Source organism: Falco punctatus (genome assembly GCF_963210335.1).
Source record: "Falco punctatus genome assembly, chromosome: 9".
Lineage (NCBI taxonomy): Eukaryota > Metazoa > Chordata > Aves > Falconiformes > Falconidae > Falco > Falco punctatus.
The window spans coordinates 10636457-10663439 of NC_137589.1; the positions used below are offsets into that span (position 1 = coordinate 10636457).

General features: G+C 41.9%; 1 protein-coding gene across 5 annotated transcripts in view; it reads left to right on the forward strand.

Moving 5' to 3' along the window:
- RET (ret proto-oncogene) overlaps window positions 1-26983 on the forward strand; it is a 200944-nt gene that overhangs the window by 99315 nt on the left and 74646 nt on the right. For 3 of the 5 annotated variants that reach the window (XM_080400872.1, XM_080400874.1, XM_080400876.1), the window contains one exon: window positions 1-9269. This exon is cut by the window's left edge. In XM_080400872.1, the coding sequence (XP_080256998.1) occupies window positions 9224-9269 (46 nt within the window). In that variant the 5' untranslated portion in view covers window positions 1-9223. The remainder of the gene's footprint in view (window positions 9270-26983) is intronic. The other 2 variants (XM_080400873.1, XM_080400875.1) reach the window with 2 other exon arrangements.

Consider the following 26983-nt stretch of genomic DNA (forward strand, 5'->3'; position numbering starts at 1 on the left):
TTTGTTTGTCAGAGTCTAAGGGACACTAGCCAATACCCCAAAATTTTCTCTTCCAGTTAATGGGTGGCATGCCTGCTCCACAACTATTGCCCTGCATGAAACACCACCTGTGTGGCCTCGCTTGTACTCACTGGGCTCTCAGCTTTAGTTAAATGTTGCCGGACCTGTTAACAGAACTGAAACAGCTGTGTTGAATCGCTCTGAGTTACCAAGTGGTTGTGAGTTAAAACCAAGAAACTGTTTGCTTCATAGATGCTGCTTCAGAGAAATTCCGAGCGAGACAAATTTCTCTGAGCTAAAATACAGGGTGCTCCACAGCCCAAACAAATAGAAACAGACTTTCAGTAGCTGAACTGACTGCGCTAACTCAAAAGAGACACTGCCTAGCATCGAGTAACAGGAGATGTCTATATGACTGTCATCTTGTCTCGTTATATGCATAAATTAAAAATATGACTGTAACCTACTTTTGGTTATCTGCTTTAGGCATTTAAAGTTCTTCTTGTCTTTCTCCCCTGGGCTCTGATTCCTACTTTCAGTTCATGGAAGTCAAGACACAAAGGAATAGTAGAATGAACTTCTAAAGGTTTATATTATTCCTTTGCATGAGTGTAAAGGTAGGTGTATTTTCACTAAAACAGAAATATTTCCTTTTATCTGAAAACAGAAAAAATAAATATAAAAGTGTCCTTGGTGATTTGATTTGCAGAAGTGATACATATATATAATATTTTGTAATATGTGCATTACAGGCAGAGTCTAGATTAAAGTTATCTCATGCTCTTGTTGCTGTTTGTACTAGAGAAAACTGCAGTCAGAGCCTTGTTGTGCTACATAATGGGTAGCTGCTACAGAGACCCCGTCTTTTCTCCCCAAAATACACCTTATACAATATTTTACACTTTTATATAGGTAAGTGTGCCTTTTCTAGAAGGAATGATGGGAAATACTCTGTCAGTGTATAATTTGAAATGCTGTCATGACCTGGCATTTTGAACAGGGACCTAAGAGTCCCACATCCTTGAAAATCAACCCACATCTGCCTGTGTGTTAAACTTCTAACTAAAGGAACTTGCACACTCGGCACTTTCTGAAGACTTTCTGCTAAAATCCCGGAGTGGTCCATTTGTCAGTAATGTGTTCTCCACTCTGCAGAGCCTCAGGGCCACGCAGGATGTCAGAGGGTCAGGGACCTCCTGCTTCGGGGGGAGTCTCCTCTGGGTTGGCCAAGGCTTAGCATCCATTTCTCCTTTTGCTGGTCATGATAATTTTGAGAACTTTCTCATCCTTTTAAATTTATGATCAAAATTATGATCAAATTCTGAAGTTAAGGGGCAGATGAGTCATGGCACTTAATTGTTTGAGTTTTGTTGTTATTATTTTGGGGTTTGGTTTTTGTCTTGTGTTTTTTAATGAAAACCGTGTTACACTAATATGCTTGGTATCTTGTATATGTCTACCTACAGTAACTAGTCCAACAGACTGCTATTTTCCTTTGAAATAGTGCTTTCAGCCATTTAAACTCCTGTGGTAACTTGTGCAGCACTCAGTGAGGCTCCATATGGTGCAATTCTGGAATCTTGATTTAAAAAAAGGTTTTAGGAAATGACGTACTGGAAAAGCCTATATTCAAGGACAGTATTATAGTATTAGGCACTCAAAACGGGAACAAAGTCTACCTTTCTGATCTGAATTCACCCCCTTTGTTCAGAGTATTTGTATACATAACTGTATATTCTTGCATTTACAGGACTCTGGGCTTGCTCAATGCACAAGGAAGAACAAAGCAGAGCCCCCTGTTAGTCTCAGGTATGTTACTCAGAGGTTACACCTTTGGGTTGGACCCCAGGAATTTACAATTGCTTCTGGTGTTAGTTCTGACACTGTCTTCTAGCTGTTCCTGAATGAAACTTGTAAGGCATATTAGCGATCAAATAAAAAATGTATGGGGCAATCTCCCTTCTCACATTTCCTCACAGGCAAGCTCTTGAGTTCATTTTAATGTAATGTTCTTTAAATGTAGAGACTGTGTGCATGTGTAATAGAAAAACACATCCTGTTAGATCGATGGAACACAGGGGCGAACGTGCCTCTATAAACCATGGTGCGAAAGAAGATGTGTGACCTGACTATCTGAGTGCCTTCTTTTATGACCATGATACCATATATTTAAAGATACATTTTAGTATGAATCCAGATCTCTTGAATTAGCCTAGGATCGTATTTCCTGGTTTCTAATGATTACAATTTAGTAACATATGGTGCTGAAAGTAAATCAGATTATGTAGATCATTTAACCCAATACAGGTTAACTTAGAGGTGAAGTCCCTTGTAAGTCCTGAATCTGATACTTTTATACTAATTCCTATAGTGACAAAATTAATTGTTATTCCATTGAATATGATCTTCTCTTCATTAACTTTAGTGTGCCTTCATGCTTATATTAATAACTGAATAATGGTTGTGATTTTGCCAGTTTTTCCCATGCAGAATTTGACCTGATGATTCAGGAGACTGAAAACTATCAGGCCACTGTTTCCCCACATGGTATTGGGGGAAATCCCCAAGTAACATAAGTTATTGTAACTCTGTTGTGAACCTATGAAAGTTTACAACAACCGAGGACCTTGCCTGCTATTACCATAAAGCTGCTGTGTTACAATGAAGATATAGGAGCTGTGCCTTTTTTCCTTTCTCTTTCTTTCCTCTGGTACTAGATCATACATAGGAGCAGCAGGGCGCAGCACTTCTGCTGCCAGTGGCTTCTTTTGTGGAGGACAGCATGATGTGGGAGTTGATGCCTCGCACCCTTGCCCCTGGGCTCTGCAGAAGCTCTGTCGTGGATTTTGTTCCATTTGTGTGGGAGCCCTGTAAGGTGGTGAGTCAGCAACTCCATGCCTTTCCAACCACCTGGTTCCCACCGCAGCATCCCGTCAGGACTGAAGACTGCTGACTGTGGCAGAACCCCATCTGCAGTTGTAGGTGACGTTGCCAATGGCACTGTGGCACGTACGGAACCTAATAGAGGGTTGCAGGAACTCGCAGGAGGAGTAGTGTGGCTGGCGGGTCTCTTAGCTTTCCCACACAGAGATGCCTGTGCAAGGTGAGTGAAGCCTCTTCTTAGGAGCAGTGTGGGAAAGGTAAAGCTGAAAAGATTTTAGAGCTTAGTTGTTGAACTTAAAGCAAATCAGATTTTATACCACTCAAGGAAGACATGGTTTTGCCAATCCAATTTAACTGTGTTTCATATTGAACCCCAAGGGTTTGTGTATTTTGAATTAGTTTCTCTATGTTATTAGTTATTTTAAAAATTATCATATTTAAAACTCCTTAGATTTGCTTTTCAGATTTGAAACCCCTAGGGTATGCTCCGGTCATGTTTTCAAGTTCTCTGCAGCCAAGTGTACTATTTAATGAAGAAATACAGCAAAAGCTGAGATTCACAAATATTTACCAGGCATTTAGAAAGTACTGCAGCTTTATCTGGCTGTTACTATCTTTATTCGAGTTGGTAATGGAATATGTTTTAGGCTCATCTACAAACTTCAGAAATGGTTTTGGTGAGCTGTAAAACACGCTGGGTATATCTGACTGTGCCTTGAGCAGAATCACTCTGTAAGGTGCTCACCTCCGCCAGGTGCCTGGAGGAGTACTTTAGCTGGATGGGGGGAAGGAAGGTTGCCTCGGCCATAATCCAAGCTCTCAGTTCTTTAGGAATAAGGTGGGAATTGCAGTTTCACATCTCTCAGGTGGGTTATTATATTTGACACCAAATTCTAAGAAACAAGGATGAAAATGACCTTTTTATTGTTATGATTGTAGTAGTACATTATCTACTGGAAACGGACCTGGAGAAGAGTCAACAAAGGATGTTTTATATTTTGTTAGCTGGTTTTAATTTATCAGCTGCCAGTTTCAATATATTTCTCTAACTAGTTGTACTGTAACTTCTGGAAAAATACCTACCCCCCACCATTCAAATTCTGATGGGGGATGTGTGAATGTACTTGTGCGTGTTCATAATGTTTCCAGGCAGATTCAAAATGTTTGTTTAAAAGCTAGAAAAATCCGGTCTTCAAAGTTCGGAAGAACTTTACTTCTCATACTGTTGTGGAGAGATTTATCATACTAATGTTTGTTAATACCTCAGGGAATGCCTCTTGAGTAATGGAATAAATGTTGAGCCTCAATGCCAAGGTGCCTGTGGGTTACAACTGCTGGGATTATGTTATAGTATGGTTCCAGGCAAAAAAGATTGTCTGTGCAAATGAGATAATGATGAGTCATCAGCCCTGTTGCAGTCCCTGATACTGCTGGGGGATATTCCTGTGGCGGTGGAATGGCAGCTGCTGGTGCAGCTCGGCTGGATGCCCTGCAACGTGCTCATCAGCCTTGCGACGTTACGGGCGCTCTCACGTGCGGCAGTGCGCATCATCGCAGTAAGAGGTTTACATCCTGTTTTAATCACGCTCCTGTAATCCTGCTGGTCCACAATAGTATACAAAATGTAGACCCGCACTTGACTCCGAGTTTTGAAACTTATGCTATTGAAAATAGAACAGTTGAGTGTCAGTGTGCATCACGGTGAACACGCACTCCATACACCTTTTCGTGGTGCTGCCAGGACTATCCTTAGAATGATGGTAGGGAAACTGAGTTATAGCTTTCTGTAGTAACCAGCGAGGTGTAAGACAACATGAGATTCTTTGTGGAAATGAAAGAAGAAAACACTTGTTGGTTCACAAGTATTGGGAGAACTTGTTTTCTCTTTGCATTGAAAGAAAATAAATTTGCAAGAAAAACATTCTGGCATAGTCATCCTGTGCTTCACATAAACCTGCAGCAATAAAGTCAAGCAGGCGAAAATCTCAGATAAAACAACGGTTTGAGAACTATTTTTTTACTGACTTCTGATGGCATCAGACGTTGAGGTCTGTTTTGCCCAAGAAAACAGATGGCTATGACTTACAATTTCACAATGCTTTTCATAGTTAAGTTTATGCTTCGGTGAAAAAATCTGATGGGCAGAAACTGGGCATTGTTATGGATTACTGTATTTTTAAAAGCTCTATTTTATATTCACAGTGACACAAAATAGCTACCTTTTGTTGGAGGAACTTACAATCTTACTGCCAAGAAGCAGCAGTGGGATCTGATAAGGGCAGTCCCTGTGGTAGCCAGCTCATGGGAGGGACAGTTTTGTCAGGTCACCAAAGGATTTTGGTTCTTCCTGGTCTAGTCCAGGCTTATGACCTGCTGTTCTGCTTTCCCCTTGCACAGCATCTTCACTTGTGCCAGTCCCTTGTCACTATTTTCACAAGGATCCCAGTTTTGCTGTGAAATCTCTGTATCGGGCAATGCTGAGCCCTTGCTTAAACTTCTTGTGATCAGGGCAGTTGGTGGTATTCTTTCTCCACAAGGATGATTTCTTTCTTCCTAGCTTGAAAGAAGTATCTTCTTGGTTCCCTTCTCCCAGTGCTGTGATGGAGACACCCCTTAGTATGTGTGTTCTGATTTCTCATGGTAATGGGTGTTTCTGGTCATTTCATAGCAGTTTTGGATGAGAACACCAGGAAAACATGCTGCTCTTAGCTCTTTGAGCGATCACAAATGGACAAAAATTAAATAGCTGGTGTGGATATTGCACAGTTTAAATGTTAGCTGTGCATAACAGGTAGAGGAGAATGGACTAGACAGAAGGGTAAGAAAATAAAGCCCAGGGATTGTGGAAAAACATGTATATAACAACTTGAATAAGTATGCTATGCAGATAAATTATTTATCATTGTCAGGATCAAAATTTGATCTGTCCTTTTACCATTAGATCTGCCTCAGGAAGAATATCTGTCCAGTGCCATCCTAGTTGCAACTGAATGAAAGACTTGATGGCTTGATCACAAAGTAGTGTTAAGTGTTAAGCAATTTTTATAATTTTAAAATATTTTTTTGCCTAATATGATCAACAATAGTACTTCAGACTCTGAGACTCCACAACAACCAACCTCATAGCATGGGAACAAAAGTGTTTATCCTGAACTGACCAAGAACTGGATTTCAAACACAGTGTTCTAGGAGGAGTTTTGTCTATGAAAATGTTTGCTGTTCTTGCATGAATGTTTGGAAAACGAGAAAAGGTGGAACAGTCCTCAAGCATAATGCCCTGACGCCAAATAAGCATGACCTAAGACTTCTGATGAAACCAAGAAACAGTTATCAATTACCATCAGTTTCAGGAAGCATTATCATATCAAGACATCTCAGGGTGCCTTTATAAAAGAAAAAAATACAATAATTTAATAGCTCAGTCTGCTGTGCCAAATGAATGACTCAAAGCAGGAAAAAAAAAAAAAAAGAAAGAGTATGAGCCATAGTTTCACAATTGTACCAGCATGCGGGAAAGTGTCCATTTATTTCCAAAGTATTTTTGCTAGGAGAGTCATGGGAGATGTCACTATACAGCTTGAGCTTGTCTGGAGAGTTAAGGACACCCGGCTTTTTATTTCCCATTTACTAGCACTGATTTTCATTCAGTTTTCAAAAAGCCTTCAGACAAAGAAACCAAGTGAATGACACGAATGTGTATTTTACCCATATCAGAGTAGAAGTAAACTGTTGGAAGGAGATGGTTGTTGTAGGCTCGTGTTCCTCTAGCAAACTCATGGGCAGATGCTTCACAGTCTGTGCTGGGCCTCTGTAGGGGTGTAGAAACAAGGCTGGGCAGGAAAGGTTTCCTTTTTTCCCCCCTGACCCGAAGTTTGAATTCTGAGTGAAAATTCAAAATGCCTCCATTTTGATAGGCTTTTGCAAGGTTTCATGAGTGGCGGCAGTTATTTTTGTCTCCCGTATGGTAGGCTATGTTTCCTGGATTAACTCTGTTTCCTCAATATACCATCACGTTTCCTTGTTGAAGGCTTGCAGTGTACTGGAGACCATGAAGGAGAACAGCTCCAGAACGGATGGTGGCTACATTAACATACAGTGACAATCCCAATAGCTGGAACACCGAAGACGCTAGTATTTGGCCCCTTTCTCATTCAAGTTGGCAACTATTTCCCATGTGTGCTATGTGTAAACTGTGATCCTTGAAAACGTATAAATCTGCTTAACTTAAAAGCCTGGGAATCAAATGAAAAAATTATTCTGATGACCTTCCTTCTGCTCCTTGTATGACGAACACGATGGCATCTCAAACCAGTTTTAATATGCTGGAGCAGAGCCTGAAGCTGGCAGAAGAGTACAGCTTTGGCTTCAGTTGCTGAGATGCCAGAAGAGATTGGAAGTCCTTGAAATTCTTCCAAGAAGTCACTTTGTCCTGGATGGAAGCTGGCATTTATCAGTGCAGATGATAGTGGTGTATTTTAGATGGCATCAATATTGATTTGTATACTGTGCGTGCTTTTAAATATGATTTAAGATAAAGCTCAGCTCAACGTAAAGACATTTCTCCACAAAGCATTGATTTAATGTTAATGTTTTATATGTTGCTTTCTTTGCTATAGCCTTTCCCTTGGTGTATGGAGACATCCCAAACACACTTCCCAGTTCCCCCTTGCGGGCATTTGTGAAAGCCCCACAAACACTTGTGCACCTGAGTAAGTATTGGAAAGTTGCATTTATGCTGTTAGGTGGCTTCGAATGCGACCTATTTACGGTGGTCGCTAAGGTTGTTCTTGAATTCATTATTACCCCTTCAGGTGCTTGCACGTACTGTTTTCCCAAGCTTGATGGAGCCCATGGGAATGCCTGCTGGGAATCTAACAGGGCAGCTGAAATAGGCTGGTTCTGCTACCAGTTCTGCGGGGTGATTTCTTGTATTTCGCCTCTTGCCACGCTGGTTGGTTGCAGCAGAGTCCTTGCTAGGCTCGAGAGAATTTCTCCTTTGATACATGTGTGAGTCCTCCGCAGCCGTCCTTGCTGGGCAGGTGAAATCGCAGCGCTGCCGCGCTGCTGTGCGGTGCGGGCTCGCCCTGGGGCGTGCGGAGCGGGGGCTGCCGAGCCGAGCCGGGACCCGCCGGGAGCAGCGCGGCGCTGCCGAGGCACCGGCGGCCATGGGGCGGGGGCGGGCAGCGCGTCCCCCGCGAGTGGCGGGTGCCCTGCGCGGAGAGGTGAAGGGCACGGGGCAGGGGTGCCCTCGGCCGACTGGCCGGGGCGGCCCCGGGGGGCGCGGAGCCGGCGCGGCGGGGCTGTGCGGGGGGCGGCGGGGCTCGCCCGGGGAGGGGGGGTGGGGGGGCTCGGGCAGCGGGGCGCGTTAGCGGCGGCTTTTGCGGGCTGCGCTTCCCAGCCAGCCCCACCTGCGTTGTTCAAGCGTATTTTTGGTTTGTCTCGGTGAGAGTATTTTCTTCCTGCGATGATGATGGTGATGCTGTTCTTCCCGCTGCTTGCGGTTTAAAAGTGGCGTTTGGCCGCCCGGCGGGGTGCGCGCCCGGGTACTTTGGGCGCCTGCCAGGCAGAGCGCATCGCTGAGAGCATCCTCCCCCGGCGGGGAGGCACTGCCTCCTCGCCCCAGGATCAATTATTCAACACGGTTAATGTGTTTGGGGGGGGAGGCGGCCACTTGGCTACACCCGGTGCCGCAGCGCCTGTCCCTGCTTTGTCTCGCACCTGGTGTGTTTGCGCGGCTCGCGTGTTGCCCACACCCCCCCTCCCCCGGGCCGGGACCCCGCGCCGCCGACCCCGCCACCCCGGCCCCCCGCACCTTGCCCGCCGGGTGATGCTCGGGGCGGAGCCGCCGCCGCGGCCCCTCCGCTCCCCTCCGCGGCGGCTCCGCGGGCGGGGCGGGGGCTGCCCGCCGGGCGGGGCGGGAGCGCGGGGCGGCCGGGGGCGGCCCCGGGGAGCGCGGAGCGGCGGCCTCGGCCGGGCGCGGAGGAGGGGCCGGGGGCTGGCCCGAGCCGGGCGGTGCCGCCGCCCGGGCAGCGCGGGGGGCTCGGTGGCAGGCGCGGCGGAGCGGGGCTTCGCCGTGACTTCGGCTTCTCCCCGCAGAGCCCGAGAGGCGCCGGTAGCGCAGAGGGGACGCGAAGGCTCTTTCCCGGCCGGTGGCAGCGGGGCGGGACGCGGGAGGACCGAGGGAAGCGGCCGGCGGAGGCGCATCCCGGCGCGGTCCCTCCCGTCCCTCGCCCGGCTCGGCGCGTCCCCCCGCGGCTCGCCCGGGGCCATGGGCCGGCCCGACTGAGCCCGGCGCAGAGCGGCCCGGAGCGCGGCCGGCGGAGCCCCGGCGCGGGGGAAGATGCGCTCGGCGGGGCGGGCGGCCGCCGTCCTGCTGCTCTGCGGGGGTAAGTACCGAGCCTGGTCCGGCGGGGGCTGCGGGGCGGAGGGCAGCGATGCCACCGGGCTGGGTCCGGCTGCCACGGCCGCTCCCCGAACGCCAACGGTGTGTAAATAACCCCGATAGTTGGTCTTTGTTTTTTAAGCGGTAAGGCTAAGTTAGAACAGATGTGAGTTCCCTTGTTCTTAAAATTTATGATGTGAAAGGGCAGAATATTCAAGTGTATTCCTATTGTAAGTTTCTACAACATTAGTACTCCGTTGTCCCCCTCCCGGAGCTTTTGGCATCATCAATTTCAGTGGGGCTTGGATTGATAAATAGAAAGGACCGAAATACGAAAAGTTACTGGGTTGTAACTTAGACGATGCTGTCCGCAGATGTCAAGTTTCTAAAACAGAGGAGCCATTATATCTCTCTTTCTTCCATATGGCTTTGTTTGCTAGTGCATTTCTGATGTTTACACAAATAAATCAAAGTTGTTGTGCGCCAGAGAATGCAGGACAACCTTGCACACCGAAAGTGCGTTCATGAAAAAAAGCAAACCCTGAACCAGCCCAGCAGTTTGTTAGCTGGTATAACAGAGAGTAAAGTGCAGCATTAATTCTATACTTGTGATTCTCTGTAAAATGTGCAACTTGTTCCTTCTCATTATTGTTTCAAATTGATTGTGTTAGTTCACACCACCTTAAACTACTTTCTGTAACTTGCAGAGATTATAAAGCCTGTTTTATTTGATTTTTCTCTTTAGTATGCTAAGATGCCTCAAGTTGCTCATATTCTTTATTTTCCTAGTACTTTATTGTTAAGGCCTGATCTTCATAACTCGCTGGTGCTCAAACCTAGGATGTCTGGGAATAAAATGTGATATATGGGATATATGTCTAAACACTTACTGGCAAAAAAAAAAAAAAAAAAAAAAAAAAAAAAAAAAAAAAGAACCCAAGCAAAACAACGAGTTCTATCCCAAGTCATTTCACTGTCAGGAAGAATTAGCCTTACTTGTATTGCTAATGGATGATCTATCATGCCTACTTTGCTTTTCTCTTTGGCAAATCCATTTTCTTTAATGTTTTTGGCAGAATTAGGAGAAATGTAATTTACTGAAGCTCTTCAGTTTGAGGGGTACGGTTTCATTAGCCAAAATGAGTCACATGCATTTGCTTGAAAATTATTTTCAGTGCTTGCTGTTTAAGCTGGACAGATGAACTTGCTGCTGTTGGTGCTGTGATGCCCTAGAATATTGCACGTACTGAACTGGTGCTTGGAACTCCCTAGGTGCTTTCTTGTGTGGTGGTTTTTGTTGGTTTTTTTTTCCCTTCATTGTTTTTGTTTCAGTTGGACCGTTATTTGAGTTTACTTTTACTTGTATAACTTTATATGTATTTCACTCTGAAATTCACGGGTGGGAAAAGGAGTTGGGTTTGTGTCTTCTGGGTCTTCTACCCACTCAGGAAAGATATGTAAATCTTTCTTCTTTAAGTATTGGACCTAAGCAACTGGAAATCATTTTGAAAGATTTTTTATTATTAAATGTGACCATAAATTGCTAACTCTTGGATCTGTTCATAGCTTGGAGGAATATTATAGGAGTCAATTTATTTGAGTAGAATAGACGGCCAAGTAGACTTTTTTTTTCCATACCACTTGCTTATAATTTCAAATAGTCATTTTGTTTATACTCTCATCTTTGACTGCTGAGGCTTAATACTTGATTCCCCTTGATTTTTACTAAAACTATGGGGAAGAAAACTTGTATACATTTAGGATCACACTTTAGGGTAATTGTATTCATAGTCATTTCAAGAAGTCTAACATGTTAGCAGTGTCACATGGGTGTCTGTTGCTGGAGAAGCAGTGTTTCACATTGTTTAGATGTGTGACACTAATTCCTATTTATGTAATAAAAGCCGACTTGAAAACAGGGGTAAGGTGAGTAGTTATGTCTCAGAGGTGTTAGCAAAACCCCTGCGTGCATAGAGTTCCAGTTTAGAAATGGAGCTACCTGGTGTGATGCTGTGGTCCCCTGGCAGGAGGAGGAACACAGAGGAACTTCAGTGGGCTCCATCCTAGGGGAACGCCAGAGATTCTTCAATGGTAACTATGTTGTGCTCTTGCCAGGTGTTGTGATGGAATCTCTCTTGCCTGGGCAAGACTCTGTCATAGAGGATTCCCTCCCAAAGTCAGCACGCAGCGATACTCTTGCACTTGCCTCCTGTTCGTACATCTTCAGTTTGTTTAACCCATGGGGTTTTGGAAAGCCTAAAATCTCATAGTTCTTGGAACACATGCTCACAACTAACCCAAAGGTTTTCTCTAACTTGGAATGAGTTTGCATTTTACCAAGTGAGCTGGATTAATCCATCTGGTGAGCGTGCCGTTAGTTGAAAGGATTAGATCTGGTTCTTTTGTATCGGTGGGCTTCAAAAAGCACATGGGGCTGTTTCTTCCGAAGCAGAAAGGCTGCTGCCTTGCTGCTTTCGCACCGTAAGCAATGTGTGAGTCTCTTGTGGGCACTGGTATTAACACGCGGCAGCTTCGAAAACAGAGAAAATAAAAGGAACGATTCTTTTCAAATTAAGACTTCTGTCCCTTTCAGCAGTATCAATTGAAAGAAATGCAGATTTGTATTATGGAGTGTGCGCATGCGTATTTCAAAAGTTTTATGTCTTGTCAGTTGTAGGCTTCAGGGTGTTTACTTGCACAGCGTGCTGCATGGCTGCTTGGCACTGGAGTTTTGATTCCTTTCTGGAAGCTCATTGATGAAGGAGAAGGACCTTGTCCAGTTAAGGGTAGAGAAGAGTACCTGTGGGAAAAACTTGGTAGGATTGACTTGTCTGTCATTTATGTTATTAAAAGGAATACTTTTGAAGAGATAATCTATTTTCAGTGAATAAAACAAAGTCTGTAAGCATTACAGTATGCATGCTTTGTGAAATTGGAAGGGAAACCTGCTTCTATGTGGAAAAGACAGGAGGTGCTACTTCAGCAAATGTGCTCTTGAATACAGGTTATTCAAACTATTTTATTGACTGCGATATGAAACTGCTGATGAATGTGTTGGTTCTGATACTCATTTAAGCACTGTATGGGATCGATGCTGCTAGGGTTACTGTTAATGTTTTATTTTAACTGGTTACAATTTACAAGTCCTGGCTCAGCTCATGCATCCAGATCAAGGACAGACCTTAGAAACCAACAGTGCAAATATTGACATTCTTCTCCCCAAAGTTTAGCTGTTTTGTGTAATATTTATATTTAATGATAGAAAACGGATGTTTTCCCTAGGAAAAGAGCACCTATGTGATTCTTAAAAAAAAATTAAAAAATCACCTGTGCACTAACATTTTCAGGTGGAAACAGTGCTAACCAGATTAAACCATGGAGCACAGATCATTGACTTGAGTTAGGGACCAGGCTAAAGACCGCCATAAATTTGTTTGTGTGCCTGTCATTTTGGCAGTGATCTGGTCAGACAGTATGTAATTTTGATTTTACGTTGTTTAGATTATAACCCTGACTGTAGGGTGTGGGCAAAGGGAGTCTGTGGAGAAAAGTGAGAGGCACTTCATTAGACCTTACATGTCTTATTTGGAGAGGGTCTGAGAGTTACGAAGAAATTTCAAACCTTGTTGTTGGAGGGAAAAAAGAGTATTAGTTATACACTTCGGTTCTTTACTCCGTTGGTTATTTTTCTCTGCCCAGATGTTCAGCATCTTATGCGCTGGCTCTTCCCCAGGTGCCTTGCTGCTGGTGGTGCCGGTGCTTCCCCTCACTCCAGTCGCCTGCTTCCACCTGCATGGACCGCGAAACTGCTGCTTCACTGCACAGGACTGATTGCAGGGTTCATCCCAGAGCTCCTGCTAATTCGCAGGGAAGGTGCCTGGGCCCTCTGTGGCCCTCTAGGCTTAGTATCTCTCCTCACTTTAATGCTATTCCCAGGTCCTTCACTTTCCAGTTCCTCCACAAACAAAATTCTGCACTGAAGTTCACAATCAACAGCATTTTCCATAAAAAAAGAATGTTGTTTTTTTTAATTAATGCTAATAGGATCCATGTTTGCATTGTATTTAATTCCCTTCACTTCTCATTGTTGTTTTTGCTATACCTTCTGTCCCGTGTTTTCCTATCTGCCTGTCTCCTCAGGGTGCACGTCAGGGCAACATGCAGTATTGGCTTGATCAGTTGTGCCAATCAGTTTGTTGGAGTCTTGGTCTTTGGCTTCATTCATGAATTTTGTTACTATCATAAAGACAGTATAAAGGAGACTAATGTGAAGATTACAAAAAGCCAGCATTTTAATGTTAAAACCCTCATTCATTAGGTTTTGACTAACAAAGATTTCTTGTCGTATTAACGTAAGCTGTTTGTTTGTATGGCAGCGTTGGTTCAGCACCTGAATACAAGATGCACATTCAGTAGCATGCCCACGTTCAGTTTTCCATCCCTATGTCATGTTATAGACCTTTAAATTATTTTTTTTTTCTTTCTTCTACTGAGAGGACAGACGTGACTGGTGAGAAAACATGTATTTTGTTAATCTCTGTTGCTTCCCTTCTCCCTCACTTTGGCCCCTGGCAGGAGGGAAAGGATTTGTTCGCTTGTTGCTGTACTTGCATTCTTGGCACCGCTGCTCAGGCTGGTAACGAGGCGAGTACTAATTCTAGTCTTTTTAGGATTTGAACTGAGGTCACTGGTTAGAGGGAAACAGTAGTAGTAGATCTCTCCTCGGCACCTCATTTAGCAACTGTGCTGTTTTATGCATAGTGCATATTTAAAGGAGACATACTATCAGTAAATGAGAATTCATTGCTCGTGTTCCTCCTGGGCTGTTATCTCCCCTATCATGCAAACTAGCACACACAAATATGCTATAGGTTGGAAAAAATCCATAGCATAGGAGTGTGCTGTGTTCTAGAGAGGCTTTTTGTGTAAAGGTCGCTCAGAGTCCATCTGCGGTGAGGAGAGGGTTTGCTTTATTCATATGTTGGCATCCCTCAGCTTTCCGTCAGGACCAAACATGGTGCCAGTTGGTGGTTGACTGGAAATACCTCTCGGTTTTGAAATGCAGCAACTGCTTATTGGACGCAAATGTTTGTATTATTAAAGTTGCAAAACTTACTTTAAGGCAGGTGGTGACTCCCTGCGTGAACAAGGTGTATGCTAAGAGCATGCTCTTTCAGGACTGAGGCACGCTCATGGTGCTGAGGCTGTTCCGAGCCCTTACTTTCTACTTTACTTTGGTTTGGCAAAAGCAGAAATTCTTAAAAATTCACCAGATTATTCAGAGGAAACTTTGGAATTGTTTATTCTTCAGATCATTATTTTTTTAAAAAAACTTTCTATTACATTTTGGAAAGCAAATAACTGAAGCATTGCAAGGATAAATAAAGCAATTACTGTAGAAGGATAGATTTGAGGTTTGCATATTAGTTTGGTTAGATTAGGATTCCAGTTCCATTAACAGCTGTGCTACAGATTTACTCGTTGTCTCACACTCTCTCTTCATTTTTTGTCAAATACAAAATCAGTAACATTCTCCTTTGCATGTCATATGCATTGATGATTGCCTGTCGCATAACCCCATACTGGAGCTGACACAAAGCGGGGGAAAAACTTTACAGAATCTCTAGAGTGTTGATGCATCAACAAATAACAATATCAGAGAAGCTGTAGGTAGCTGTAGAATAAAATCTGTTCAGAGGCTTTATTTTTACAGTTGGATCTTGTCTTTTGTTAGTGGGATACATTGGTCGCTTTCAGAACGTTAGTCTTTTGACAAGTTTTCATGTAGATATGTTGCTCGTTAATAAGGTTATTAAGAAGGTTTTTGTTAATAAAATAGTAAGTCAGCTGAGGTGTGAATAGCCAGGTGGATTTTGCTCCTTTTGGAACTTAGTTTTTTTAAAATAGGTGTCTAAAGCTATCTTTTTCTTCAGATGTTTTGCCTCCACAACCTCCCCCCCCCCCCCCCCCCCCCCCCCCGAAGGAGAACATAAAACTGGTTTTCTTGAAGATTACTTCATTAAAATAGCTGAATAGTTTCAGACTTCTGGATCTTGACATGGGACTATAAACATACCAGATGTATTTTTACCTGAAAGAGATGCTCTGTAAATCACCTGAAATGAAGATGATCTTCAGTGCTATAGAGCTTGAGGAAAAATTACAGTGATTACAGCCGAAAAAGGGAATTGGAAACTTTACTGGCATAATAGTGCCAAAAATGTTTTTTGACTGAATTACTTCAGAAATTTGGCTAACTAAATCAGGTGATTGTAAAAAGAAAATGGATATATTACTCCTAATGGCTGTCTAATGGCTTTTCAGCGTATGCATTTAGAAAACGAATTAAACAATATATTTAACTGATATAACAAAGTTACTTGTGTTGCTGTAATGGTTGTTTTTTTTCCTGTCCATTATGGCTTTCTTCTAAGTAAGACAAATTTCAGTCTCTGATAATAAAATTAAATCTAGGTTTTTCCCCTAATTCAGAGTTTCCCCAAACAGCAAGTTTTCTGATAGGAACAATTCCGTTATCTGTTCTTTTCATGTGAATAATGGCAAAACTCATGTAGACATCAGCAGACCAGAATTTCACGTATCTCTGAAGCCCCCGAAAGACTAGCGTTGCATTGAATTAGAGCTGGCATCCAGGAGCCTGGTCAGTGCCATTCCAAAGCTGGCTTGGAGATGAGACTTAAATCTCCCGGTGGCTTAAAGGCACAGAGGAAGTTTCTCTGGTTTTTTGTGAAGAGTAGATATGTAATTATGGATAGTTCTTTACACACCTTTCCTACATCAAGAGCTGAGACTTTCAGATGGGTCCCTAACAAGGATGTTGCAGAGCAGCTCCCTTTGACTCCCATAGAGGATGTTTCTATACTGACTGGCTTCTGGAGGTTTTTGCCATATCCTATTATCAATCAGGAGACATTGAAAAGCATTTCTGTGCAAAGAAAAATGAGAGTATAAGAAATATGAATGGCTTACAAGATGTTGGCGAGAGTGGATTTGATTCTCTAGGTTATCTTCTCCATCCCCTGCCACTGTGTTCCTCAAAAATTACCTATCAGGTTGAAAGCAGCTTTTTGTGTTGCTGCTGTGTGTTTGGGAAGAAGATAGCAGCGTGCCTGCTGTTTTGCACGGGGGGGGGGGGGGCTGGGGAAGAAAGAATTCAGATTAATACAAATAAAATGGAACATAAAGTCAAAGAAAAACTGTGGCTTACTGAAATTCAGCCTGTAACAGTCATCTATGGCTTTAAACAGCTGATTTTTATTTACATATTTTTATATTTATATATTAATATGCATGTGTAATATATATTAACTATATTAATATATATTATACATGTATATTTATATATATTATACATGTATATTAATATATAAATATATAAATAAATAAATCATGTCTACTTAGATGCAAATACCCAGTATAGAATGATTAATACATACATTCATGGCAGTCATCTCAAAGTAGGAGAGGGTTTGAAATGTGCATGTGCTCTAGGGCTGCAATCAGGCTTTCTTTTACAAAGAATAAAAATAGATGCTGGCAAGTTATATGAAAGTATTTCTAAATTATATTGCCATTGCTTTGCAGTCTGCAAGGCTGTAAGGCAAAAGGGTGCTGTTTGTGAAATCTGAATAACAGCGAGGGGAAGGGAGAGAGGATACAGAAACTCATCAGGAAAAGGCTTAAAGTTTTTATTTTACTAGCAAAAGGAGAAGTTTATTTTCCAGGAAAAAAAAATATTAAAAATTCAAGTTGGGAGTAGGGGAATGGGAGTGTATTTGGGTAGAGCATGTTGGCTGTTTTGAGACCGTCATGTGAAATGGCAACGTGATAACTGGGAAGTTCTGACAGGACCTTTGGAGAAAGTATCTGATGCTCATTAACAACCTAGTGCTGCTTTGGCACCTCCAGCATGAAAAATGTCATTTTGTAAAGCACTTTAATGGAGCCTCCTTATATCTCTGAAGCACTTAGGCATATGCTTAGGTTTACCCCATATTAGCAAAGCATGGCAGACTGGGACTGCTGAATCAAAGCACTGTGAGGAATGGCACAGGAGTTCCCAGAGTTAAAACTGTGGCCGTGCATTCAGGTGCCAAATGTGCCTTTGCTACCCTTTGATGTAAAGTTCCCCTTTCCTAGTGTGTGCCTCTGAAAAGCAGGCTTTCCTGTTGTGTGAGTACTTGCAAGTAAGTGTAACAACTCAAACTTCTGTTGCTGCCTGCAGAACACCATGATGCAGCTGGTCTGCAAGCAGCATGTGCTGTTCCTGCTCAGGAGCGTCGGGGAGGGTAGCTCGCACTGAGCTCCCTATTGCCTTAGTTCACAGTATCTAGGCTGGTATGTTTGGAGCTAATTTGGATTCTCTCTCCTGCCTTGTCACCTGGAGACCAGATACAATGCTCCTGGCCACCTTCTCCATGTGGCTAAGGTACTCATTTGAGATACTTTTCACTGAAGGCATGAACAAAGCTCTATGGGTGTACGTATAATTATTTACATATTTATTTAAGAGAGTTTTACTGGGTAGCCCTTTTAATTGTGTAACTAACTTCCCTGAATTAGACCAGGTGAGATCTGCCCTTAATCCTTTCTGTAGGCCTGTTGTTTCTTGGAGCTGTTGATGTTTGGCGACAGTTCCTGGTGCTCCGCTACCCTGGATCACTTGTGCTGCTGCTGTTGAACTGCGAGTTCTGTACTAGGTACCCACTTGTGTTTTGAATAGTCACAGTGTCTTTGGAAAGAAATACAGAAACAAATACAAAGAAATGAGGATAATCGCCTGTTCCTGCTTTTGAGCAATTCAGGGTAGAGGTTTCTCTAGTTGAGCCCATGGAGTTCATTGAAGTAAAAAGGACTGAGGGAGATGGTTCCTGTACAATGGCTCATCCTGATCCCGGTTATGAAACAAAAAATGCAGTGGGTGTGTTTGAATTTTGGGTTTGACCGTAGAGGTTTTAAAGTAATGAGGGGGAACAATATGGCTGTAATATAAATTTTATTGCACATTTCAGTGCAGCATTGCTGACATGCTCTGAATGAGAAAGCATTTTAAACAGTTTTATTGCTTTGATAAACTTTTGCCTTTGTGAAGATCAGAAGAGTTGTCCTAAATGGCTTTGCTAAGGATTTTTTGGATAGTGAGAGCTTATAATATACAGTTTCCAGATTCTCTTGTATTTAAAAAAGAGAGAGAGAGAGAGAGAAAATAACCCAAACATTTGAAACGTTAGTTGCTGCAACTTCAACAGCAAGCAGGATCGTCTTAAGAGACTGTGGCAGATATCTATAAAACTGTGTGAAAAATGGAAACATTTATAAATAATTTTTTTCCTTGCAATATTGAGGCATTTAAATGACCCTGTTATTGTTGGGGAAAGGGTCTTTATTTAACTCTTTCTCTTCTTAGATTTTAGTCTAATAAAAGTTGAAATGAAAATTGGGCAAAAGTTTCAGGGCAGTAAATGCCTAAAGAAAAGAAGCAAGAACAGAAAGCCCAAGGTTTTTCTTCTTGCCCTCTCCCCCATTCTTCTTTAAATCTGGTTGCCACAGGCCCTATTTTTGTTTGTATTCTTACAATTTCTGCAATAATTTATTGAAGTTTTGTCTCCTGGTGTCATGCAGCTGGGTGGCCATTTTTCACTTTATCAAAAAAAATCTGTCCACCTCTGCACAGGACATCCTGGCATTGTGACACAGACATCCGAAGTACCTGGCAATTAGAAAGCAAATTAGAAGACTCTGTGCAAGTCTCGGCTTCAGCCTTTCAGAATTTTTTGTCCACAACATAACTTCTAGGAGACAGTAAGGGAGATTATTTAAGTATTTAGGTTGGTAACACAAACTCATTTCAGCTTGGGTATAATAGTTACATATGTCAGAGTAATAAGGAGACTGGTAACAGGGATGTTTTACTTATTTTTTTAGAATACTCTGTTGTTAAAAAATCTGTCTGATAAAAGATTCCTCCCACCCCCTTCCGCTGTTAAACCTTGGTGGTGGTGATAGTGTATTACCATGTGGAGTGACGTAGCCCGTTTCCTGAGGATGGCTGGCAGTACCCAGGTTTGAATGGTGTATTCTGGCCTTTGTGCTGCTTGGAATGCAAAAGATAATAACAGGAAGTTTAGGAAATGCTGTATTTGAAGAAAACCAGGAATGACTGGCAATATTTATTCTCAAAGATAAGACAACTGAGAAAGCACAGAGTCAAAATTTTTCAGTTTATGCAGTAGGCAGATGTAATGGTGAAAATGGAGTAATGGTTGAAACACGTAGGGCTTATATATCATAGCAAAGTGGATTCAGGGAGCTACAGGAATCAGTTGGCTGCAGTCACTGTGGGATTTCTGTTACTGGGAGCATCTTAAGAACAGGTGGGACAGCAGCATCTATGTGGGTTGTGTATAATTGGTCCTACCTTGGGTGAGTTAAATGACTTCTGTTGGAAACGTTTGACTTCACCTTCTTATGGTTTTGTGCTTAGGGTGTAAGAAATAGGGCAAATGCAGCCTTTGTAAGTCCGCTGAATTTTAATGCCTGGTATTTGCTCTGTCAGGGCTCTTCAAGAAAGTGTGATAACTTGAGTCTGTGGTCAATGCCAGTTTGAAAGTTGATATCAAAATACTTATCTTGTTAATCATTAACAGCTGAATAGACAGGAGCTAGACGTCTTTGATGTCAAGATGAGCTTCTGGAGTTTCTGGTTTCCAGAAAATCCCCAGGGATATATTTGATATGTAGTGGTCTTTGTCATTTTAAAAATCGAGTTCTAACACCATGCTCAGCGTTCCCATATTCAAGACAATGAGCGGGAGACCTCCCACGGGCACTGAGATTTTCCAGTTAGGGCCTGGAAAAAGGCTCTATGTGTCTGGCCTAGCCTTGTCACCCAGAAGGCTAGGGAGCGTGCGGTCTTCTTCGGACAGACAGGGAAATGCATTGGAGTGATAACTGTTGAAGTAGACTCAGGATCTGAAGATCTATTTTTTTAAGAGTTAAACACATTTTATGGTTTGGTAGATGTTTTGTATTAAATGAGAATTTAATGATTGCAGAACAACCATGAAAAAAATCAGTATTATACCTCTACTGTCAGTATTTTCCACCCTGAATCCTACATTGCTATTGCCAGGACCATGTGTCTGCCTGTGACTTCTGCTGCTGAGAACTCGCCTCTAGTTTTGCCTTTATCAGTGCAATGCTTTGCTAATTTGAATTTTTGAAGAACTGCAGCTTGTATTTTCCCGTTGTTGGTTGTGTTTCACAGTTAATATCTTTTGCGGCAATAATGCATTCATTGTAAATCCACAACATTTTCCAATTAAGTGTTTCTGTTTAGATGTGCTTATTTTAAAATGGGGTTTGGGGCACGAGTCACTTAACTGCTGTTGGCTGGCAGTACCGGTCTCGTGGAAGGAACTGATAAGGTGTTTTACAAAATAAATCTACAGAGGAATACGGTGCAATCCTGTAATGTTATCCTATTTCCCATACTGAGAAGATTTTCATGTACCCTAGATGTGCCAGCAGAATGCAAGGTAGAGGCAGGAAATCATGATGAAGAAGAGAGAGACTATTATTCCTCTTTTCCAAGGAGTGAATTCAATCCTAGTTAGTCTTGATTTAAAGCAGAATTGTTACCTTGTCGCCTTTTCTGGCATTTGGACAGAAACCTACAAATGTGTGGAACTGCCGTTGAAAATGAAATTGCACCGGGCTACGTGATTACCTTTCCAAATGTCCTGGTAAAGAGTGCAGACACTGTCACAGCACCTGTGATGTTTTAGACATATGATTTTCTCTGGAAAAAATGTTTTGTTTGGATTTACACCCACCTCCCCCCCACCCCCCACCCCCCACCCTCCATCTAGCTTTCGAGCTTCTGAGAACCATCGGTCTTGAAACAGAATGAAAACCTTGAGCCTTAGTTCTTTTTTCATTAAATAAAAAAAACTAGAAAGGAGCATTATTGTCACCAAGTTGACTTGGAGAAGCTGTCAAACACCTCATCTTTCCCTTTCCACAATAGAAACCTCATTGTAACAACTTTAATTACCACTTCCCTTAGGTATCAATAGATAACAGATGCAGATACACCCGTGTATCATGGAGTACGTCGTCTAAACTGTGAACAAGATGGATGTTTTTGTGCAGAGACCTGCCTGTACCTTTTTTTTTTTTTTTGTTAGAAGCCAATATGTAGTTAGGGTTGACCAGAGCCCCAAAGTTTAGCCCTGCTTAGAAAGAATGAGCTTACAAACACGTTGTCAATGAGAGAAGAAACTAAACATTAAGAAAACCACAACAAATTAATTCAGGTACTACACTCCAGCCCTTACCTTACTTGCTTGGGAAGTTCCAACAAAGTTAGTGTTAAAATGCATGTTTCTTTTCCATTGCTAATGTCAGATCTGCTTAAGGAGGGGAAACAGACTGAAGTGTAGGGAAATGGGGAAACGGTCAATGCAGAAAGTACTGTCAAAAGCAGGATGGGCAAGATTTCCCTACAGCGGTTCGCTAGTGCGTTTAATGGGGTCATAGTCTTTTTTAGCCTCACTTAACAAAATTTTTTTTTTCCCCTAGATTTCAGGTAGCCTGTAGACTGTAAAGTAATTAAAAGAAGAATGAAATTGCCACTGTTATTAATAGCGGTTTGAGTTTCTTTTTTTCTTCTAAAGATGCTATACTTGTTCTGGAGACCACGCTGAGACCAGTTTCCATTTCCTCTGCCACAGTAACTTTTCCCAGCATCAAGTAATGAAAACCAAATTTGGTGACAACTTCCAGAGTTTGCAAATTTGGGATAAAAGTTGTAAAAGGGAGGGATTGGTCCATTTATCTCAATGAGACATTAAGGCTGAAATCTTAAAAAGTCATTTAAATGTGGTCATTGGCAACTCTCTCATTGCTGATTGTTTTAGTAGAGCTGTCTGGATAAACAAGTTACGCATTTGGATTGTATGGGAAACAAATGGCCAGTGATGGGCATCATGATCACTGCCAGGGTTAAATTAATATTTACCAGGGTCTTCAAGCCCTTGGGAAAGACCATCTAGCAATCCTACCAGTGGAGTGTGACACAGAAATTTTGCAGTGGCTCTCTACTTTAAATATCTATGGTAGTTTTTCAATACCAAGATGCTGTAGAGTAATATATAAAGTGGGAGGTTGCAGACTGTCATAAAAATGAGTATAGTACAAAATTAAATATGCCACATGGACTGTTTTGCAGATTTTTATCCCACTAAGTAATGTTACTGTTATTTTGAAAATGTTGGAGGAGAATCAGGTGCTTTTAAGGTGCTTTGTGTCTGCAGGAGTCTGGATTTCTCATCATAAAATTAAGAGTCAACTTGTCACATACACAGATAAATATGTGGAGTTTTATTTGGTTTTACTCTCTCTGGAGTGGTGGTACTTAAATTGTGGTTTAGTTCAGTACACGGTCCAGAGATGCTGGTGGTCTTTCTCTCGATGTCAGCATTTCTGTATCGTGCCTTGGGCAGCTGAATATTCATTGGGAAATGTGTTACGTGTTGATCAGTGGTTCTTGAACTGTGGGCTTCCTGCTACCGACGGTCTGTCAACTGTAGTAAAGATGCAAGAACCCATATTAAACAACTATTTCAGTAGTGCTTGCAATTAAAATCTTAATGATAAACATGCATATTGTCATAAAAGAGAGGATGAGGACTGAGGGACATATAGTGATACAAAATGCTGGGAACCCCTGTTGTAGGTTATTAGATTCCATAACAAAATTTTTGTTTAACAATTTCGAATATGCAGCTGCACCTCCTTCTTTTTTGGGGGGGGGGTGTGTGTGTGTGTGCAGGGGAGGGGGTTGGTTTTGTGTGGAAAAAACTGAAGTGTACCTATTTAATGGTGTAAGAATAACAAGCCAATCCAAGAAAACAGTTGAAGCAAATAAAAACTTCTGACTGCCAAATGACCTGGGGGCATTGTTTGCTGCTGTTCTTAAGGCACACAACAAGGACTGTAAAGTGACTTTATGAAACAATGGACACATTCATTGTAGGAGGCTTAAAAATATGTTTAGAAATGAATTTAGAATGAAGTCTTCTTCCAAATACTAGTGATTGGTCTGGTCTGTCTGCAGCTGTCAGGTTACTTGGTTTGTTTAAATAAGAAGTCTATAAAGTAGGGATTAATCTACTTGATCTGTAAGGTAAGGATTTCTTCTTTGCACACGTAGGCCTGTCAGATCTGGTCCAGGATAGTTCTGGGCACTGATGCCATAGTTTATATATTATATTTTAGCAACAGTTGATTAACGCCTATTCCTGTCAGCAAAGCTGGATACATTGGTCGAGTGAGAAAGTGAGAAACTACCGTTTCTCATCATACTGTCACATCTCCCAGCAGCTGTGGTATTCAGCCCTGCTTCCCTCGCACTCAGTATGCAGAATGAGTGAGGCTGCTTTAGCATGACTTCTGTTTTTATAGTTAACTGAGCTTTGAAATTGTCTCCTAAATCATCCTTGCCAATAGCATTAACTACCCCTTTGCTGGTAGTCAGAGATTGTTCTACAGTAAGTTAAAGGGTAACTCATCTTCTTTTGTGATGACAGGAAACATGGAGGGATGTAAAAGATAATGGCTAATTCAAAGCAGATCACTCCACTCTGCTTCTGGAAATCCATCAACTCCGTTCAAACACAGGTCTGAAATTTTGCAACAAACTTTGAAAGCTCTTTCCCTTTCGCTGCTTCAGTAAATTGTTATGTGGGGGAGGACGATGCTGATGCCCTTGAATTACGGTGCCTTTCATTACGAAGGGGTGAATTGCACATTAGCCTGGCATTCCGGAGCCCGAAGGGTTCAACCACTGTGATTTTGCTGCTTCAAAAAAGGTAAAGAGGAGATGCAAAATAGATAAATGATGTTGTATTAAAGAGAGGTCTTTATCCTTCCTTCTCCTTTTGCAGAAACAAACCCCTGAAAATAGATCATTTAAGAATGCAGAGATGAGTCATCCTGCTGTACGGCTGGCCCAGGTAGTGGGGAGACAGGGGCAGGTGGAGCAGCAGAACAGCAGGTGAATTGATCCTTGAGTAAACACCTGTGTTTGCTTTTGTAAATTTTCTTTTTTGAAGACAGCTGCAGCAAAGAAACAAGAAAATCTAATGTAATAACAAGCCATAGAAGGGTACTTCAGAGAGGTAATCTTTTTTAGAAACAAGCTATATCCAGCTTTCTTCATATGGCGTTTTCATCCATACTTCCATGCTCATCGCCTGGGGTTGCTTCTGATACGCAAAAGCGAAAGCTCATTGTTTTGTTTGACAGCCGGATTGTTGCTGCTGTTGTTAGCTGCTTCAGAGAAATTACATTCCTGCTAAGTTTCCCTCAGTCTAGATCGAGAGCATTGCCCCTTGGTATACTGCGTTCTTCTGGAGCAAGGGATCTTTGAAGACCTCAAGCAAAGCACGTGAAAATTCAGGATCAGGCTGCTTGCTCCTGGGGAAACTGGACAGTGAAAGGACCAGTTTGAGACTGGAGCAACCCACTCTTTAAGCACTCCAAAAGCTTTTGGAAAACACTGTGTCCAAGACAAATTTAAAGACAGCCACCTGTTCTGAGAGGCTTTCCTTGAAGACAGGGCCAAAGACTAGATTCTTCTGTTACAGCCACTTTGAGTATAGAAGTAATTTATTTAGGTCTGCATTTAGGTCTGACAGTGACAAACAGCATAAAAAATTATGAAGGAGATTGTTTTTGCTAGGCCATGATTATAATTACTCACTACTCTAGATATGTATCATGCACCGTGAACCATTTTTAATTTCCTGAGAAAGTGCAGCTTAAGATATCTTTCTTCATCAGGTGGTTTGATTTATTAGAAAACTGCTATACCTATGTATCAAAAACTCTGTTAATGATTGTTGTGTGTCATTCCTACTGTGAAAAAGTGAGGAACAGAGTAGCTTGGGGGTGGTAGAATGTGAACATACATTTTACCATGATGTACTTCTCTCTCTGTAAGCTCTCTCCAAGATAAAGTAAATATTCAATGCTGTCCCTCTGCAGTCATTGTAAAACAGAGTAGGAATTACCTGATTAAAGTGGTATTTCTTCCTAAGGTACTACATGTGAGAAATGTAGTGAAAATAGAAGAAAAGACCACTAATGAAACAAACAGTTTTACAGTGAAAACCATTATCACAACATAGCTATACTGTTTAATAAACACCATGTTGAAAACAATACAACATCCCAGCAAGGCTGCTTTTATTTTCCAGTGTTTCTTTAGAAGCTAATCGACAGTGTGCTGGATAAAATTAATCTTGTTATGATAGATGTATTTCCATTAGAAGTAAATTTTACTAAATGAATTAATTAGTTTCACTTATTCCTAACAAAGTCAATATGTTACTTGAGAATCAAGCAGTTCTTTGGTGCCACTATGTTAAATGATTAAGGAACAACAAAAAAGAAGTAAATAAATAAATGAATTAGTAGGAAAGAAGATAACCATCCACTGAAAAGAGTTTAAGTTTTGTTCAAACATTATGACAAGCTCTGATTCCTTCAGAGGGCTTGGATCAATCATTATGACTCACACTGTTAAAAAAAAATATTAAAATTAAAAAATCCCCGAATGTTTGCATCCACAAACTTACTAGCCATGGTAAATAAGGGGAGGATATTTTGCACAAAGTTGGCTATTGTCTGAAAAGTTTCTAGCTGTTTAGTAAAACAAGTAATCAGTATAATTGTGTTGCAAGATTGTACTTGTTTCTTCCAGATAGTACACTTGCATGCTTCTGCCCTGTAGTATGGTTCGGGCATTTTCTTATTGGCAGCTTTCATGATTTGTGGCTTGCTGAGTGACATTTTATTTCCTATTCAAGGTAGTAACAGCTCAGATTCCTCAATTAATCACTTTTGTAAGTAAAACTGATGCACTGGATATTTATAGAGCAATTTCCAGGCCAGGGTCTTTGAGATACTCAGATTTCCAAGAGAACCATGTGGAGAAAACACAACCTGGTGCATGCAGATATATGTGAGTCAGAGAAGATTAAAGGAGGAGGCTGAAGCTCTAATGTCTAGACTAGCATTTGTGACTTCTAATACACTGCTAATGTGGGTCTGTTTTTTCAAACAGAGGTGTTCAAAGGGAGCTTAAGGTCTATTATAAATGTTCCCCTTGTGATAGAAGTGAAATAACTTTAGATAGGATCAAGCCTTGTGGATTTTGGCTGCAAAACTCTCATTAAGTTCAATTTCACCTTTTGTGTTGGTTTTGAGACCCTGTCAGAATTTCATTTGGCGCAGAGCGAGCGGGAAGTTCCTCGAGGCAACACAGAGTTGTAGGAACCATGATGGTTTCCTAGCCCTGTGGTATGCAGCCTGGCAGGACAGGTGTCGGTGCCCAAAGATGCTGGAGTTCATATCCCGGTTGTTCATGATTAGATTAATTTCTTAGTAAAAACACTAAGTGTGGTGTGGTTTAGGGAAAACACTGTGGTGTCAGATGATTAGTGGTAGGATGAAAAGACGTGCTCTTACTGGAAATCGAGTGCTTTCCTCTGATTGTAAGGAGTACAATGATGAATATGATGCTGCTAATGTGCATTTTTCACTCAGCCTTAGAAGTAGAGGAACACTTAAGAGCCTCGCGAATGTAAATGCCTTAGAAAGAAAACCAGTGTGGGTATCTGAAGGGAGGTT